Consider the following 17,383-nt stretch of genomic DNA (forward strand, 5'->3'; position numbering starts at 1 on the left):
TCCAGCAGTGTGGACATTACCACCCCACACACATGATTTTTTCTGGGCCACAGTTGGCGCTCCTCTTTATACAGTTGAACCTCGATGTAACAAAATTCGTGATATAACGAATTTTTTCAAGTTTTCTATCAAAATTTCGCTAAATGCATGTATTTTTATCTCGATTTTAAGAAGTAATTTCGTGCGGTGCTTCCGATTTAACGAAGTTACAGCAAGAAAAGAAGAACGAAATTCCAGTCAAAGAACGTTTTATTTTGCCTCTCAGAGCCTACATTGAAAACATTCAGTACTCGCATTAACTCTTAAAAGCTAGAATGAAAGAAAAGCGGTGAAATCTGCGGTTGACAACAATTAAAAGCGATGAAAGAAGCTGCTCAAACCACTAGCGGTCACGGACGGTTTATCAGTGCGGCCACCATTTTGATGTCTCCGTCGTTGCCTACGCCAGCGCCCTCTATGCTTAGGCTGCCGAAACCTACTTCAAGCTTTTTTTCTACGCGTCCTTGCTGACGGTGCTACTGCTCTAGGTTGTGCTCGCTGATAACCACATTAATATTTTGTTCATGCATCAATAGGTGAGTCTTGTAAGCAGCATGAGCACTCTAAGGGAAAGAAAAGTGTTCCGAACAAGAGCCTGAGGAAGTGTCGGTGAAACCGACGGCCACCGGAGGCACTCAGGCGCACGTGAAGGTTTAAGAGCAAGCCTTGTTAGCGCTGTCAGCATACGAGGTCAAGAAACGCCAAGCACTGCTTACGGACTTCTTCACTACGGCTTAAACATCGAGTGCTGGTGGCAATAAATTGCTCTCTTTGAATGTGGTCATCTCCGTTTCACCCTTGTTCATTAGACAGCTGCGATGCGGAGAAATTAGTTTCTTTAGGGCTCAGTGGGAATAAAAGAAATCGAATTTGGCCGAAAGATATTTAATGTAAGCTTTCCGCTTTAGCGGGAGCACGTAAGCGCTGCTCCACACAGTGAAGTGGTCTGCGTTTACTCCGCTCAACTCACAATCATGGCTTTATCTCGAGCATTGTGGTTGCATCACCTGCCCATACTGCAGAGCCTTTGTACATTAAAAAAGTCTTTCGAAAGTTTCATAGCAACCTTCCGCTGTTGGCCTGTCACGCCTAAGCCTACCACTGAGCAAACAAAAAGAGGCGGAACTTCGAACCAGCACCTCGCCGGGGTAAAGTTCATGGCGCATGGACACGGGTTCAATTGACTAACAGCGGCGTTTAGTAGTGACCGAAATGAAAAAAAGAAAAAGTGTAAACCTAGTCTGCTATCATATTTAAGGAGGTGTTGCGGAAAAAGCACCGGTTTTACGATGACACATGAACTACCGTCGGCTATCCGAATTCCACTGCCCAAGTGTTGAAATTCTTAATTCACACAATTTTGGCGGCCAGTTTTAGAACAAATTTCGCTTTAAGTGGAGAGGTAACTACATAGCAGTTGTTTCTGAGCGATGGGCAAGGTTTTGAAATATCAATAATTGGTTAAATGAACTAAAATCAAAACCTCGATTTTACGAAATTCTCAGTTTAACGAAATTTGCACCCCCAAGTACAACTTCGTTATATCGAGGTTTAACTGTATTACTCCAATATCACCTTTTTGATTGTAGAGTTTGCACACATAGGCCCAACTGCACTCAAATTTCACCTCGACCAAATTTATTTTTAATGCGTAGTAGTAAGTACCCCCAAATCAGCTGGGGCACAAGTGGTAGCTCCGTGAAATGCCTCGTTAATCAATCGGAAGCATTTAAAAAAATCTCCGCAGACCACGCTGCACCTGCCGGCGGATCGTGTAAACAGCCATGGTGCGCCTGCGACATTCCAGCCGACGGGGGTTTCTTCCTCTGGCCAGCCACGCAGCTGGAGAACCGGTCGAGCTCTGCTGCGCATGCTTCACCCATTTGCCGACCCGTACGCGTAGAGCTTGCGCGCAGACTTGCTCCCGAGCTGCTGACCGTCCGGCCGCTCGCTGGACGGCTGCAACGTCACTGCAATGGTCGCGCTCTCCTCGGTTTCGGTTTCAAAATCGCCGATTCTTGCTGACCGCTTGCGTCGTCCACGTGCGTATTTCGGCTGCTGTATTTTGCATGTTGCTTTCTTTTTCAGCAGAATACATAAATATAAGGTTTTCTAGAGGTTGAAATTTTGAGTGCGGTTGGCCTATAAGATGCGCGAGCATTGTGCTAAGTCAGGTCCGGTGGACTTGCCAGTGTGCCGTCATAGTCGACGTCAGCAAATCAATAAGGGAAGCTGCGTTTATGAATGCTTTTTTTCTTGCTGCAAAATGCATCAAATCAGTGCGAAAAACTTGAGATGTGGGCACCACATTGCAGACTTTAATGTCTGGTCAGCTAATTAAGCAATGCTGATGACTACTCCAGTGTCTCCTTAATTAAAAGTGATGGTACAAGCAGGGCCAGCATCTAGACATAGCGTGTTCATCCAGTGTCACACATGTGTCGTACAGTGTCAGAATGTGGCTGCAAGAGGGGCTTTCCCATTCACACCCACCAGTTGATCGGCCGCCAAATAAAAGCGGCCGGGGGGTAATGTGCTTTACGAATGAAAATGTACACACCCGTGCTGGGGAATTGGATCTGCTGCCAGCTTGTAGAACCCTGGGATATTCCATTCGGAGCTCATCTGGCTGTTAAAGGGAGATGTGGAAGTTTTTTCACGCAACAACATTTGTGGGCCAGTGTCAAGCGAGCCTCGCTAAAAATGTCAAGAGTTCATTGCACTCGCTGCCTCGACATACGAACACGATCAGAACATCCCAGTGGTCCCTGTCGACGTGTTGTTTTTCTCCCCGAAAGCACGGGGGTAGAACAGGCAAGAGACGAGAAGGCAACTGCTGGGCCATTTCGGACAGTGGGGGTGTGCGAGCAGACCACGTGTGTCGTCTTTCCCTGGCCACCTCAGACTGCCCCACCAAAAGGCACGTTTCCAAACGCTTTGCTCCACAGTGCCTCCCACACGAAACGTGTGATGCCACTTTGCACGATGCGGAATGTTAATTAAACCTGGTAGTCGGCTCTGCCCCGAAGATAAACCAACCGAAAGGACGCCAAATCCCTATTGCTAACGCAAACAATGCGTAGCATTGATCTTAAAATATTTCTGAAAAAAAAAAAAAGGAAAATTAAAAACACTGCAGAAATTCAGAGAATTATCTACTAATACATAGCATTCTTATGCCGCTCGTGTCTTGAGTGCGAGTTTTTTCCAGACAATTTTTTTATTTTTCTAAATCCTGTCCAACCAATTATCTCCATTTACGCTATTATAATGACTAGAAGTGATACTTTCGCGAAATCTGCATTATTGCAGAAATGAAGTGTGTTACACGGCTCACCATTTTCAGTCCACCATTTGCCGTAATTTTAATATTTTTTATTTTTTTGTTTTTCAAAATTTCCTCCTACCAATTATCTCCATTTACATTGCTACAGTAAAAGCTCGTTAATTCGAACTCGAAGGGGACCATAATATTGTTCGAATTGAGCGGAGTTCGAATTAGTGGGCGGGCGCTAGAATGAATGGACATTGAGCCACACTGCGCAGGCAGAACACAAAGAAGCCACCTCTGAACTCGTTATCGCGATTTCGGCGCTACTACACGCTTGTGGTAGGTTATTTCGTAAACAATGCTTCGTAAATAATAACGGCATGCGCCGGAGGACTGGCGCCGGTGGCGCGGCGCCCTCTGTAGACGCGAAATAAACTGTTACAAGAGCGTAATGCGCACGCCGCGCGTTTTTTTTTTCTGTTTCGTTGTTTTGCATCTCTAGTAAATTTGGCTTGGTTTGGATTTGCAACACATTGTAATTGTAACTTAGAACACATTGTAACTTGGAACACAATTGCAACACATTGTAACTTGGATTTGCCGACTTCTGCCAGGAGCAATGGAAACAAGGGGATCATAGTTCGAATTAACCGTTCTGGTTACCGACACGTTCAGATTATCGGGAGTTTTCCCCCATTGAAATATACAGAGCTGGGCCGGGACCGGGGTGTGAGTTCGAATTAACCGGAAGTTCCAATGAACCAAGTTGGAATTTATGAGCTTTTACTGTAGTATAAGGACTAAATTTGGAACTTTCACGAAATCTGCATTATTGTGGGAATGAAGGGCATTACACAGTCCTGGCTGTGGGGGTACTCGGCAAAGAATGCTACGCATCAAAAGAATGGTTACACTTGCCCAGGCTAGAACCCAGGTTGTTAGCACCAGTACCCAGTACTCTAGCATGAACCTACAGAGGCCGAACGATGGGCTCCTTTAGCTCAATAGAATAGTGCCATCGACATCATCACGCATGTCATGTCGGGGGGGCGCTGAGCAGCGGTGCCTTTGGAAACCCACCACCAAAAGTGGTAAAAGTGCAGCCCCGAATACATTAATAAAGTGCTTTTGGCACAGCCTGTCCGAAGACAGCTCACAGCACCAACACAAGTTGGCAATGGCAACCGCACAGCAAAAAAAGAAGCGTCCACTGGAATTTTTGCTTTAATTACGTCGAACTGGCCTAATCATTCGCGGGGCATTGGTCTGTGCACCTGGTATAATGGAAATACACACGACGCTTCAAGACAGGCAACGGGGAGGACACAGAGCTGCCCGCAGTGTGTTCACTCTGTCCGTTCACGCAGCCTTCGGGTGCAGCCAGGGACCAGGCTGGTGGAGGAGGAGGGGCTAGGCCGCCTTGCTCCTCCGGAAGAGAAGTACGTGGGGCTCTGCACAGCGGAGGAGAAGATGCACCAGTCAAATCAGGCTGGCAACAAGCATGCTTCACAAGTGGGAGATCTTCACCGTAAAGGAAAAGAATCGTTGCGCAGAAAACAGGGACTACTGTGTGTGCAATCAGACAAGGTCAAGTTGAAAAAAGAAAGACGTCGCCTCAGAGCTACACTGAGGGGATATTCATTTGCAAAGAGCAGCCATGTGTATGTGCTGCGGGATTGGTGTACAGCAAGCACAGCTTCAGCTGAGACTGAAGCCACAGCCACATGAGGAGCTCAACCCCTTAACAGAGTCACTTTTGCTTAGAGAAGGGAAGAGGCTGCCTAAGAAAGCCTGCTTGGGTCGCCGCAACACTAGAACAGCTCGCAAAGTAGGCGTTCTCCTACCTACCCCCTCCCATTTCTTCTACACGCATGGCACCCTCCCTCGTGCCATTTACCAAGCCACCTGCAGTGAGGCCCACCCTCGGCCCCTCCCCCCTCTTATGGCCTGCCTGAAAGGACCAGACACAGGAAACCAGTCCCCACTGGTGAAGGAGGCACGACTAAGGCCAGGGCATCCCAGGGAGGGAAGAATTACATGAACACTTATTTTTGCTCCTTCTGTGACAAACAGCACGCTTTCATGGGCGTTGCCCATTGGTGGCAGTTTAGCTCATAGGCTCCCCCACACGTTATTGTGCCAGCCCCCCACAGAAAGGAAATGAACACGAGAAACACCTCGAAAGCCACGCCAAAGTTTAAAAGGATCAACGTTCTGTGACAAACGCTCTCGCGTTTTCACACCCATATATGAAAACCGTCAGTCTTGAAGAGAAATGAGCAATGACTCCGCTGAGCATCATTGCTGACACTTAGCGGGACGTTGTGTTCAACTAAAAACGCCGCGAAGAGGTGTTTAGCGTGAGTCACCATCACTGCACACAAAACCTGTGAGGCTTGGCTGGTTGTCTGCGGCTCGCAAGTATCCCTGATGCTTTTTCCAAGCAATGCGGACCTTGATGTCAGACCTGCCACCATGCGGAGGGTTTGCATCCCAGGCACACGTGGCGCAAAATCCACATTTCTCTCCTTTCTTCGACAGCACAAGGCATGGGAATTCTGACATGCACGGTTTCAAAAGCACTAGGTCGCACTGTCGCAGCTTTGAGCCTGCCATTGCACTGCGAAGCAACTACCGCGGTCATACCACAGGCTGTACTGCAACGGATGCGGCAGTCACACAAAAAGCGACGCGAACACAGAAGTCCGAACTGGCCTGCCAACAACGTACTATAAACAGGCTTGCTGAGGTGGTAGCGAGTTCTGGATATGGATGTGTAGCCCACACCGAGAAGACAAAAGAAGTCACAACGTTTCTATAGTTCATTTCAGAAGCTGTGTGCAGCACTGTGGAGGCTGCACTGCTGTCAGAAGTCTGCCCACTGAGGGCACCTCACTCATGGTGAAGGAAAGGCACCGAAGCATTGCGGTTTCACCTGCCTAGGGGGACACAGAAATGTCCGCTCAACTTCACAAAAGAGACTTCAATGTCTCCTTCATGGTGAGTTAGGCATGCTCAGTGGGCAACGGGTTGCTGACAACAATGTAGCCTCTACAGTGCTGCACGCAGCTTCTGAAATGAACGACAGGTTGGATGACAAGAGTACGTATTGCTCTCTCGTGGCGGTGCAAGGTGTCGTTTTAGCAGTTCCCATTTTTTTCGAAAATCAAGATATTTTCCGTAAAATTTAAGGCGAGATTCGTAAAATTGTAAGACGGGTCGAAATTCCTACATTTTACGGAAAATTCGGAAGTGTTGGCAGGTATGCGCTACAGGCACCGAGTTCGCAAAGCCAGTTGCCACGGGTTCTAGCACGCGCTGACGCAGTCCACTTTGGGAGAGATGTGGAACCCTAGGGACAAAATGATCCAGGCATGCCAGTCATGGGGAACTTTCAGCGGCAAGTTCAGAAATACATGTGAGCTGCAATAGCCAGGTCTTCGACAAGGGGCCACCAGCTCTGCTGTTTCTCCAGCCTTGCACCAATAGTGCAAGCTGCGCCAGTTTTTTAATGCCACGTGCCCCCACCGCCACGATTGTCTAATGCCCTGCATATCCACAATCATGCAGGTTTCGCAAAAGTTCCACCTATAATTGTTATAATAGCGTAACTGGAGATAGCGGGTCAGATAGAATTTAGAAAAACCAAAAGATTTGGCTGTAAAAAGCTTACAATCTAGACAAGCGGCATAAGGATGCTACGCAGTAGTAGACAAATCTCTGAATTTCTGCAGATTTTTTGCAACCAAGTCACCGCTGCCTTTGCTCTACACTCAACGCTGCCTCGCGCGATGCCTGCGTCTATGGCATCATGACGGCTAGCCCAAACGGTTGCTGTTTCCCTGAACGCCTTACTTCTGTTGGTGACAGGACGACAGACCAAAGTTCCAGCACTTCACCGAAAACCCGCATGCCTAGAGCTCTGTTGCTGACATTCGAGGAATCGGTAATAACAAACGCTCTTAAACATCCAAGACAACATTGCTAAAAAATTTGTCGCTTCCCCAATTTCTGCTGCAAATACAGATTACCGTGTCACAACTGTGGCATGCCTCTATGTGAGCACACCAACAAGCCCGAGGAGAAGAAAAAAAATTCTATTTGCATCAGCTATGTGCAGGAGCCCAAGCTGCATGCTAACACAGCAAAGGCAGCAAGAAGCAGGCGTAAAGAACTACTGGGACAGAAGGAGGATCAACACAACACACAAGAACCTCTCACTGAGAATGAAACACCTACAGCTGTTTCCACGTGAATTCGATTGTTTCCAAGAACAGGAAGTGGAGTGGCAGCCAGTCATAGAAGTGGTTTCACGGGAGCAACTACTACAAATATGCGAGGCAAAAAAATTCCGCCCGGAGGCAGGAGACTGCGAAATAGTGTAACGATCAACGACAGCTGCACTTTTTTTTTTTAGAGAGATAGATAGATAGATAGTTACAAGTTATAGATAGATAACAGCAGTACAAGTGCTTCATTGCCTTCGTAAGCACACAGTGCTTGTGGGAAGGCAATGAGAAGGCAACTTAGGACTGACACATCTGGCGTCTCCCTCTTCAAGCCCTTTGGAGATCTCGAATGGTCAAGTGCATTTTTGCTTTCTTTTTTTCTTCTGATTTTGGAAATTGGCAAAAGGGCAGAACTCTCACCCTTGTTACGAGTATTTCTTCCACACATACACACACACGTGCAAAAATAGAAGAAAATTCATCTGTCGTCAACGCCACATGCTGTTGCGCTCCAAAGAACCGAGAAAACATCAACGTGCCTCGTGACGTCTTTATCTCCCGTCGTACCAGAACAAGCGCCACGCAAAGGTAAAAAACTGTCCGTTGAAAGGGAGCACCTTGAAGATGAGGAGGAACAAAGAATCAATGCCTTCAGTGCAGGTTGAAATAGGCCCTTTGTTTGCACCTGAGTTGAACGCAATGCCTTCATCAATCACCTTACAAAAGGCAGACGCCTCACGCGGTTAACAATGCAAGTAAACTGTAGGAAACTACAGTGGGTAAGTGAATAATGGGCTAACCCAACAGCAAGTCCTGATGCAGTGCAGCATACAAAGCGTAGGAATCAAAGGCCACTCTTGGGCACGTGGGAACAAAGATTGCAGCAAGCATGACTAATGAAGGAAAACAAGATGTCAATGCCCAAAAATATAATCGTCGCACTCCCCTTTCTCTTTCAACACAGAACGCGTCAATCATGTGCTGTCCTAGCGCTTTCGCTGAACCAGCACGCATGCAGTTCAACCATGGTGGGGTTAAACACTAGCAAGACAAATACTACTTTTATGCTGCGTAGCAGCTACATTTTTGTTATGTGCCGACGGTCTATTAATAAGAAATGAGAGAAATAATACGCTAGACTCGCAACAATCCAAACTCGAAGGCACCCCAGGATTTTGTTTGATTTAACGGAAGTTTGAATCATCAGAAGTTCTCATAAGCATACCAGCTTGTGTTGTAATGAAAAAAAATCCCATATATTTTGTAATACTACAACATTCACACACAATGCTTATTAAGTGCTTCTCACACTTTGAAAAAAAAAAAAAAATGAGTGCTTTGTTCTTTCATGAGAGTTCGAAACAAAATTTCTGATGTGAGCTAGGGCAACCAGGTCCTTGCGTCAATCCACTCGCAGTTTTGCTTTGACACATGTATGCAGGTAGTCAGCTTTTTACCAATAATAAAGGAAGGAATGTTTCCCCTTAGGTTGGCTTTCCTGCACGGCAACAAAGCCATGCAGAAAAAGTGCAACACCCATAAACCTCGTCCTTTTCGGTAAGATGACATGTCATCACCCCGCTACAAAGGGGAAACCAATAGCAATCATCATCATCATCATCGAACTGAGCCCAAGCATGCACAAACACATGCTGGCCAAAATGGAAACGAAATGCAAATTATCATACAAATTCAGATTTCCCTCGCTGCCTTTTTGCTATCTGTAGGGTTTAATGTATTCTCGAAATCGACCTTACAAGCTGAATTGATAATCAATACTTTGATTTCACTGTAAGTTCTTGAGAAGAAATTGCACCAAAAATAGGAACACAACCTCGTCGTGAGGCCATTTCCCATCAGTGAGACAGGCAAGACCCAAGGAAAAAGGGTGACGGTTACCATCAACTAAGGAAACAGTGGGTTTACTACTTTGATGGTGCAACCAAGGAGTATCACATACTACTAGAGGTGCAGAACAGACATGGCAGTAATAAAATTACAGTAATTAAATTACTTTCTGCTGTAATGAGTAATGTAATGAATTACTTTTCAGTGTTGGTAATTTAGTAACCTAATAAATGACTTCAGGCCAGTAATTTCACGGAAATTGCTCATTACTTTCCCAATTACTTTTGACTACGATATACCCTGTCCGCTTCTCTTACAGCATAAAAAGTTGACCAAGAAAAGTTGACCGGGTAGCGTTCCAATTCCCAAAGAGTCTCTGGGCATCGGAACTCTACGAACGCGAAGAAAACAACGCTTCGATGAGAGCTCTGCCTGCTTTATCGTGCCTCTTCGTTCCTTTTTCCTGCATTTCAAAGTAATTTCGAAGTAATTTCAGTACTTTTGAAAAGTAATACAGTCTAATCCCGCTACAACGAAGTCCGCTTCAACGAAATATTTCCAATTCCCCGTCAGCTAGCCATAGAAGTCAATGCAACAAAGTCCCCGCCACAACGAACCATTTGTCTGGCTTGCTTTCGCTTCAGCGAAATTTTTGATGATTTTCTCGGGGTTTGAACAATTATTTTACAATAAAATAAGCATAGCGCCAGCTATCTGTAACTTTTTATACATTCATGACGTTAGTTTCACCGAAAACATGCGCGGTGCGCCCACACTGCCACCCAAAACGAAAACAAACTCATATGTGGACGCCATTGTTTGATGGTGATGACGATGCGGCGGGCCGTCTTTACATGAGGGGCAAGCTAGGTTCGCCAAGCCTGAGCTATAGCCAATCCGTATCCAGTTGAAATCGCGCGAATGTGCCCTGCTGCTGGCGCAGCGCCGTCATGTACGTGTTGTGAACCGCTGTCCTTGCTGTTTTCCATCTACAATTCTTCAAAGTCAAAAGCAAAAATAATGTTTTCGTGTTTAGTCTTGAACCCGTGTCATCCTGCCTTAGTCGCCAGCGCGCGGTCGCGATAAATGCGAGCGCGCGGCTTGCCTGCCAAGGTCAGTTGCTGCCGCAAGCGAGAGGGGGGGGGGGGGGGGGGGGGGGGGGGGGGGGGGGCTTCCAACCGCCTAGCAACTAGGTATCTGCAAGTAGTCAGCTCGGTGCAAACGCCTTGTTGTAAAGCAATACGCTTTGAAAGCCTGCATTTCTTCATTTCTTCACCTCTTCCCTCCTCCTCAGTATCGCGCTCTTAGCGTGCTGGCAAAAAAAAGCAGATAACCATTGGTATGTTTGTTATCTGAATAAACACAACGTTACTGCGCGCCACTCCTTTTTGTAAACATTGTATTATGCTGCCAATGATGCGGAAATATCCGGGGCTATTTTTCTTGCCCCTCCACGGTGTGTTGGGGCAGATTTCGCCTCAACAAATTTTCGCTTCAACGAAATTTTTTGAACGTCCCGTCAATTTCGTTGTAGCGGGATTCGACTGTAGTAATGTAATGTTATTACTTTTGGCCACCTGTAATTTCTATAGTAAATTAATTACATGTTAGAAAATTCTAGGAAAGTAATTAGTAATGTAATTTAATTACTTTTTACAAGTAATTTTGCCACCTCTGTTGCAGAATCACATGTCTATGAACTGCAAGGGCGAAACAAGGAAAAGCCTTTTCACAAGGAAAGAAATTTGTCCTTTAAATGTATTTTTCCCACTGCCCGATCGCCCAAAACTCCTGCCTTTACAAAGACTCTGGCAATCTTCATTGACCTTGTAAAAGCGGGTTTTAACTGTATCTGCAAGGACTGCAACTGGTCGAAAAGCCTGTTCCTAAAGCAGAAAAAGAAAGAAACTGAAAGAAAAGTGGCGAACTCTCATTTGTTTATGAAAATGCGTGCCAAGTTTTTTCATCTGATCATGTTATTTTGCACATTTTTTTTTACTGTTTCCCCTGCTCTCCCTGTTAAGCCAACATTGCTTCCTTTCCAAATAAAACATTTTACAAAAACTATTTTTGAAATCTAGCACTTGTATGTGAACAGAAAACACCCCAGATCATCGTCTTTTTTTTTCATATCTATGTTTGCATACTCTGTGCACATTAAACTTTGGTGGCACCCGTGACAAGGAACCATTTTGAGTGCCCATTTCAAACACTGAAGTTTAATGAGCTGTAAAATCAGTTCCAAGCGATGCATCAAAAAACTGTTGTTGAAAAGTGTTGAAAATGCAAAGACTGATAGGGTTCACAGTGTTGGAAAATGTAAAGATTACAGTTTTATGACCCACACAGTTTTGCCTTATTCCTGCAGAAATGGATAATTACCTCTAATTATCTCGGGAACTAATTGACCAACCAAAAAAATATAGCCATATTTGAAATCAGTGGGGGAAAAGCAGCAAGACTGACAAGTTTCACAGAGTTTACTTAAAAATTAAAAGAAACAGTTTCAAGAGCCATGTCCCCCCTTAAACCTATTCATTTCATTTTACTCATGACAACACGTTCTCTCTGAACCATGAAAAGTGCTCGCTGCCTGTGAGGGGCATGGCCCAGTGGTGACTGACCGGGCGAGTGGACCATGTAGTGCTCCCAGCCGAGGGACTGCTGCACGCCCAGGTTGCGCCACTCGCTCTCCGACATCAGGTGGTTCTTGGGCACCGACTGCGCCATCTCCGGCGGAAGGATCACGTGCCTGCACGCGGAGCTCACGTGACACCACGGCCCCTCCAAACAGTGCCAGTACTGGCCATGCGTGCAGCGAACAGGGAGAAGAAGCTACTACGTCAAGATTCAGGCCACTCGGGATTCCTCGAAGCACAGAAAAGTGCATCAAAAGTGCACTCTCAAATTTCAAAATTCAAATTTTGGGGGCTTAATGTGCTGAAGCTATGCTTGGGCATGAGGCACGCCATAGTGGAAGGCTCCGGAAATAACTTCGAACACCTGGGGATCTTTCAAGGGGCCATGCAGATAAAACGCAAGCTTTTTTTTTGTTGGATTCAAAAGATTGCCTCGTTAGAATAGCACAGACAACAATTTTTATTGCAAGCTTCACTCAAATAAGCTGTGTGATTAAGAGGAACGAGAATGGCCATGGAACCCACTAGCTCCTTTCCTGCAATAGAACCTATGACAAATATTGGGCAGCTGTGAGATTGGCTGCGGCCAGCAAAATCTAGTGCAAATGAAACGGGGGTTTTAAGCTTGCCAACAAGCTATTTGCACTTAAATGTACTGCATATTCACTTTATAGCAGTAAGAATGGTGGGGTAGACAACAGAAGTTACAAAAGTACACACAAACATGGAAGCACCAGTGCGTACTGCTGTTGGTACTGTGCGCACTATTTATTACAGCTGCACAGCAGTCCGGCACTTTGGGGTTGTCTCACACAACACTGGCCGATTGGTGTGACACGGCCTTACGTGACCCTGCTTATCGACCATACCCAATGTTTCACAAAACGGTTACTTTCAACTGTAACAAAAACAAGCCAGGTGAACTACAGCCAGAAAAAAAGAGTGGGCAGACACCGGTCCTACGCAGTATGGTGGCGCCATCTAGGAGAACTGGTAGTAAACAAGGCGCTCCGCAGTCCACTGTGGACTAGATAATGCACTAACATTCACTTGAAGACCTGTCCTGTTTACATTACTGCAGACGTCACGAAATACACGATTTGGTGGGAGAATCAAAATTTTAACTTAAATTGATCAATTTCTCAGTGAATAAAGCATCGTCCGCTGCTGGACTAGTGGTGGGGGCATTATAAAATACCAAATCTTTCGTATGAAACAAAATTTTACTTTGTCGGCGCTGAAATGTCGACACGGGAGCTTTCGTTTTCCGTCTCCATCTGTAAAGCTGCCACCGCAGCTGGGATCGAACCCACATCCTTGGCAGCTCAACACCTTAGCCCGTGAGCCACCGTGGCAGGTCAGAAGTGCATTCGTTTTGGCTAGGACTCAAACACACACTGGTGCCTTAGGTCACTACGCCACTGCGTGAACGGCGGGTGTCGGAGAAACAAAGTGTTAGAGTGCAGCAACGTCTCAATACTGATTGATAGTCTGCTGTAAAAACCAAAAAAAAATTCCTGCACTAGTAGTGTTATTCTTTTCTTTTTATTATTCAAGATTCAGTGCTTCAGCTTCATCATTAGGATTACTTATCTGTGGCAACAGGAACTTCCTAGGCAGACTTTGCAGCATTAACGCAGGTAGGTACATGTGGGTAGCTTCTTTCATAAGTGCGGACATTGAGGTTTCTAGAAAAACAGTGCGCTGCGACATGGCGTGCCGGCACTGCATTCGCCTGCAGGGCACCGAAGGTTGTGAAAAGTATTTGAGGAGATAACGCACGCATGGACGCGTGCACAAGCACACCCAGAGAAGCAAAAGGTAATACCTTACTGCTGAAAGGGAGTGTCTAGCATTGCGTCCAGGCATAACTCTAATCACTGCTATAGTTATGTAGAGGAGTAGCCACCACTAGAGCTACGCCTGGCACAGAGTTTCATACTGATAAAGGAAAATCTGACTAGAGGAAAATCTGGCGCTGCAATCACGGGCTGTCGACGGCAGTGCCATTGCAGCTAGCGACGTTCCTTGCCTACTTGTCTTGATTAGCCACATGGCTTCTTTCTTGTCTCAAAGCCAAAATCAACAAAAAAGGGCAACATTTTTTTCTCTTTAATCCTGCACGAAGCTTCTAAACAGTCACGGGCAAATAAATCTTTTGCGGCTTCATTTTTATAGAAACAAAACAAAGTTGAATAATCTTTTACTGTAATATTGCTACTTTTTTGCAGCCGCAGACAACTTCTCAGCCTGTTCATGAGCCATGCCAAGGACAAGTGGAACGTGCCTGTCAGGTACACCCAAGAGCAGAAGCTTACGGACAACGAAAGCAGCAATTTCGAGTTATTTCTCTGCTGCATGGCAGCCCGGAGTACTATGTGCAGTAGTTTTCATTAGTTCAGTAGTTATACGACATCTTGCTTGCATTCGACAGTTTGTCAGGCTGCTATACGAAGAAAAATAACATAAAATTGCCATTTCCCTGGTCCGTAAACTTTTGATTGTGGCTGTACATGACGGAACGTTAGCTGAAGTGCAGCTCCCCTAGACAGTGGCACCAAATTTCCCTCTAGTATATATTAGTATGAAACTCTATGACGCCTGGTAGTTATCCATAGTAATTCGTCGTTACTGCGACTGGTCAGGCAGTGATCAAAGGAGGTTTGGATAGTTGGGTAAAAATCAAAACAGACTGCTCTCGCTGTGAGTTTTCAAGCGGACAAGAAGTCTGGACGTAACTGTAATCATTAACAAAGTTATGTCCAGATGCGGCCATTACTAGAGTTATGTCCTATCATCTCTAATTATAATTAGCAATTAACATAGGCGTGCCCAGAGTTCTCGATTAGGGGGGGCAAAGTCTTACCGCTGCGCCCCCCCCTTACAGCGACTCCCGACCTCTTCCCACTGAAGGCCTAGCGGTCCGAACGCAGTGCAAAGAGGGATGGTTATAAAATTTTTATTTCAATGCGATGGAATTTCAACACATACAAAATATTTCTGAGCAGAAATTTTTACTTTAACGTGTTACATTGGCAAAATATGGGCCAATTTGGCGCCCCCCTTCAGATGATTAGGGGGGGCGGCCGTCCCCCCTGTGCGCACGCCTATGGCAATTAATACTTAACAGAAAGTTGGGCTACTTGGTTACTTGAACACATTTCACTGGTGCAAACAAGACCGGCATGAAGAAAGATGCACACACGATGTTCACCGGATGTAATGCCAGCCACAGCCTTGTGGAAAAGCATTGTTACCATCGCCGAAATAGTTCTAGATGTGTAAATCTCAAAAACTTCACAAAACTTCCCCATAAAGTTTTCGCGAGTTCACTTTTTTTGGTACCCCCAAAATTTTGACGGAAGTAGGCGTCTGTCATCCTAAAAGCTGTTTATGGGAGACTACTTCAGTCTCGTGATGCCAGCAACGAACTATCCCCAAGTGTCAACAAAATAAAACGGACGGCAGAAACCGCAGCCGCGATTACCAATGGGCTTTGCCAGCATCCTTATTTATTATCCTTACTTATTTATTATTAGCCCGAGGACGATGCTAATGCCAACAACAAAGGGATCTCATTTATCGCACAGCGCCTGCGCAACTTGCACAAGCCAAGCTGATGTGCTACACAGCGATGGGCGACAGGGGCGTCGGCATGATCGCCAGGCACCACAAGATCCTGCGCTTTCTCAACTTGAAGGCGAACCTGCAAGTCTCCAGCGCCGCGAAGAACAACTTGTCTGCCACCCTCCCCCATCTGCGATTTCTCTAGGCAGACCACGAGGCAGGCCGGAAAAATTCAAGGCAATCACACCCTGGTCATGTGAAAGATGGCTTCACATGCGACGAAGGCCTTCCCGAGCTTCCTTCGCAGTTCAGGCCTAGTTCACATTCCTTAATGTAGAGACGCGCCGGGTAGCGCGGACGCTGCTAGACGGGCCGAATGTGGGCGCGAAGTCGGCGAAGAGTGACCCACCAACGCGCAGTTCACGAACAGCAAAAAGCCCCGTTTAATCCACACCAATGCCTTTATACAGAGTGGAGGCGCCACCTCCCAGTTACTCCAATCCACAGGTGGCGTCCTCTACACTTAACACTGCCGATCACTGATGCGACATGTGCTACAGGACCGTGTTCATCACCTTTCCATTCTCAAACTCTACGTGGCATCCTAGTGGACATTTCGGGGTTGTGTTCAGCATGACTGCTATGCCAGCGCTGAACGTACCATGATCGCGTGTGGTCGCTCCGCAGCTTTCTGAACAGTGCTCAAATTAAAAGCAAACATTTCTCCAGTGCGTTTTACCACCTCTTTTATTTTTACCCAGAACTACAGAACACTGTCCCCAGACCTCGTGTCGGTGTCATTTTTTATTATTATTGTCCATCTGACATAGCATGTTAGGCTATCTACTGGACAAACCTCGTCAGCATCATTAAACTGCAATCTCTATCTCTCTCTTATCACAATACCAGCAGCACCAATGTTGGCATTACAGTGGCCTTTATGTCGGTAGCATTGGTTGCGCCGGAGCGCTCTAGCAAATGAACTTGGCCGATTACACCTCTCTAACGCGGGAAAGCGCTTAGAAATTGCACTGACAGTCTAGGCGTGCGAGAACCCACGAAGTTCGGGAAAGCGAGCACAAAGACTGCTTCGTCGGCGTTCAGTACTCAAGTTCAAGGGTTCATGCGATCAGAAGTACGGAGCCAACGCAGCGAGCATCCACAATCATCTAAACCTTGTGCTACTCGGCCAGCTTCAAGATCCCAACGTCACGTGCGGGTGCGGTCAAGATATCATTCCTCACCTGTATTCGTACTTGTCGTCATAGTACTTGTCCGTGTAATGGATGGCAGTTTCCGGCATCCCTGAAGGGCGAAACAGGTGGTCGCTCGTTCGGTGAAGGTCGATACAGCGGAGCGCAGGTTGTCGATCTGCCGTTGGGACCGGTACACACGTTCAGATTACCCAGCCAGAAACAAGAAAATGTTGCGCTATTAATAGCAGCGTTATAATTTCGGATGGCAAAATAGAAGTTTACGCTTCGAAAAAATATTAATGCACAATCGCAAGCACCGTTTATTTTACGCGACCATATGTTTCACATGCACTTCTTTACGACTCCTTTCAGGTTTCTCCAAAGCCGCAGGCGATCGCTTTCGATCACCGCGAGCATATGTTAAAACATGATTGTTCAATTACCTTCGTATTTTTTGTGGGAACGCCGGAAAAATGCAGCCCGAAGGATAACAGCTTTTTGAATTGCCCTGTATGATTACGATGCCTTGACTTTGACCAGCTTTGGCTGCTTTGTCTCTCCTTAAGTACTTCGTGTATCCAGTAACTCTGCTTC

The 17,383-nt window shown here is 46.2% G+C and overlaps 1 protein-coding gene across 1 annotated transcript; it reads right to left on the bottom strand.

Moving 5' to 3' along the window:
- Positions 1-4,521: 4,521 nt before the first annotated feature.
- LOC144166895 (putative cyclin-dependent kinases regulatory subunit) lies at positions 4,522-17,341 on the bottom strand. The gene is made up of 4 exons (XM_077696342.1): positions 17,233-17,341; positions 16,838-16,964; positions 12,012-12,139; positions 4,522-4,761 (listed from the first exon to the last, which is right to left on the bottom strand). The coding sequence occupies exons 2-4, from the start codon at positions 16,894-16,896 to the stop codon at positions 4,721-4,723; spliced, it is 228 nt and encodes a 75-aa protein (XP_077552468.1). The 5' UTR covers positions 16,897-16,964; positions 17,233-17,341; the 3' UTR covers positions 4,522-4,720.
- Positions 17,342-17,383: the final 42 nt, after the last annotated feature.

Source organism: Haemaphysalis longicornis, unplaced genomic scaffold (assembly GCF_048455015.1).
Source record: "Haemaphysalis longicornis isolate Haplotype H1 unplaced genomic scaffold, Haemaphysalis longicornis Haplotype H1 scaffold_197, whole genome shotgun sequence".
NCBI lineage: Eukaryota > Metazoa > Arthropoda > Arachnida > Ixodida > Ixodidae > Haemaphysalis > Haemaphysalis longicornis.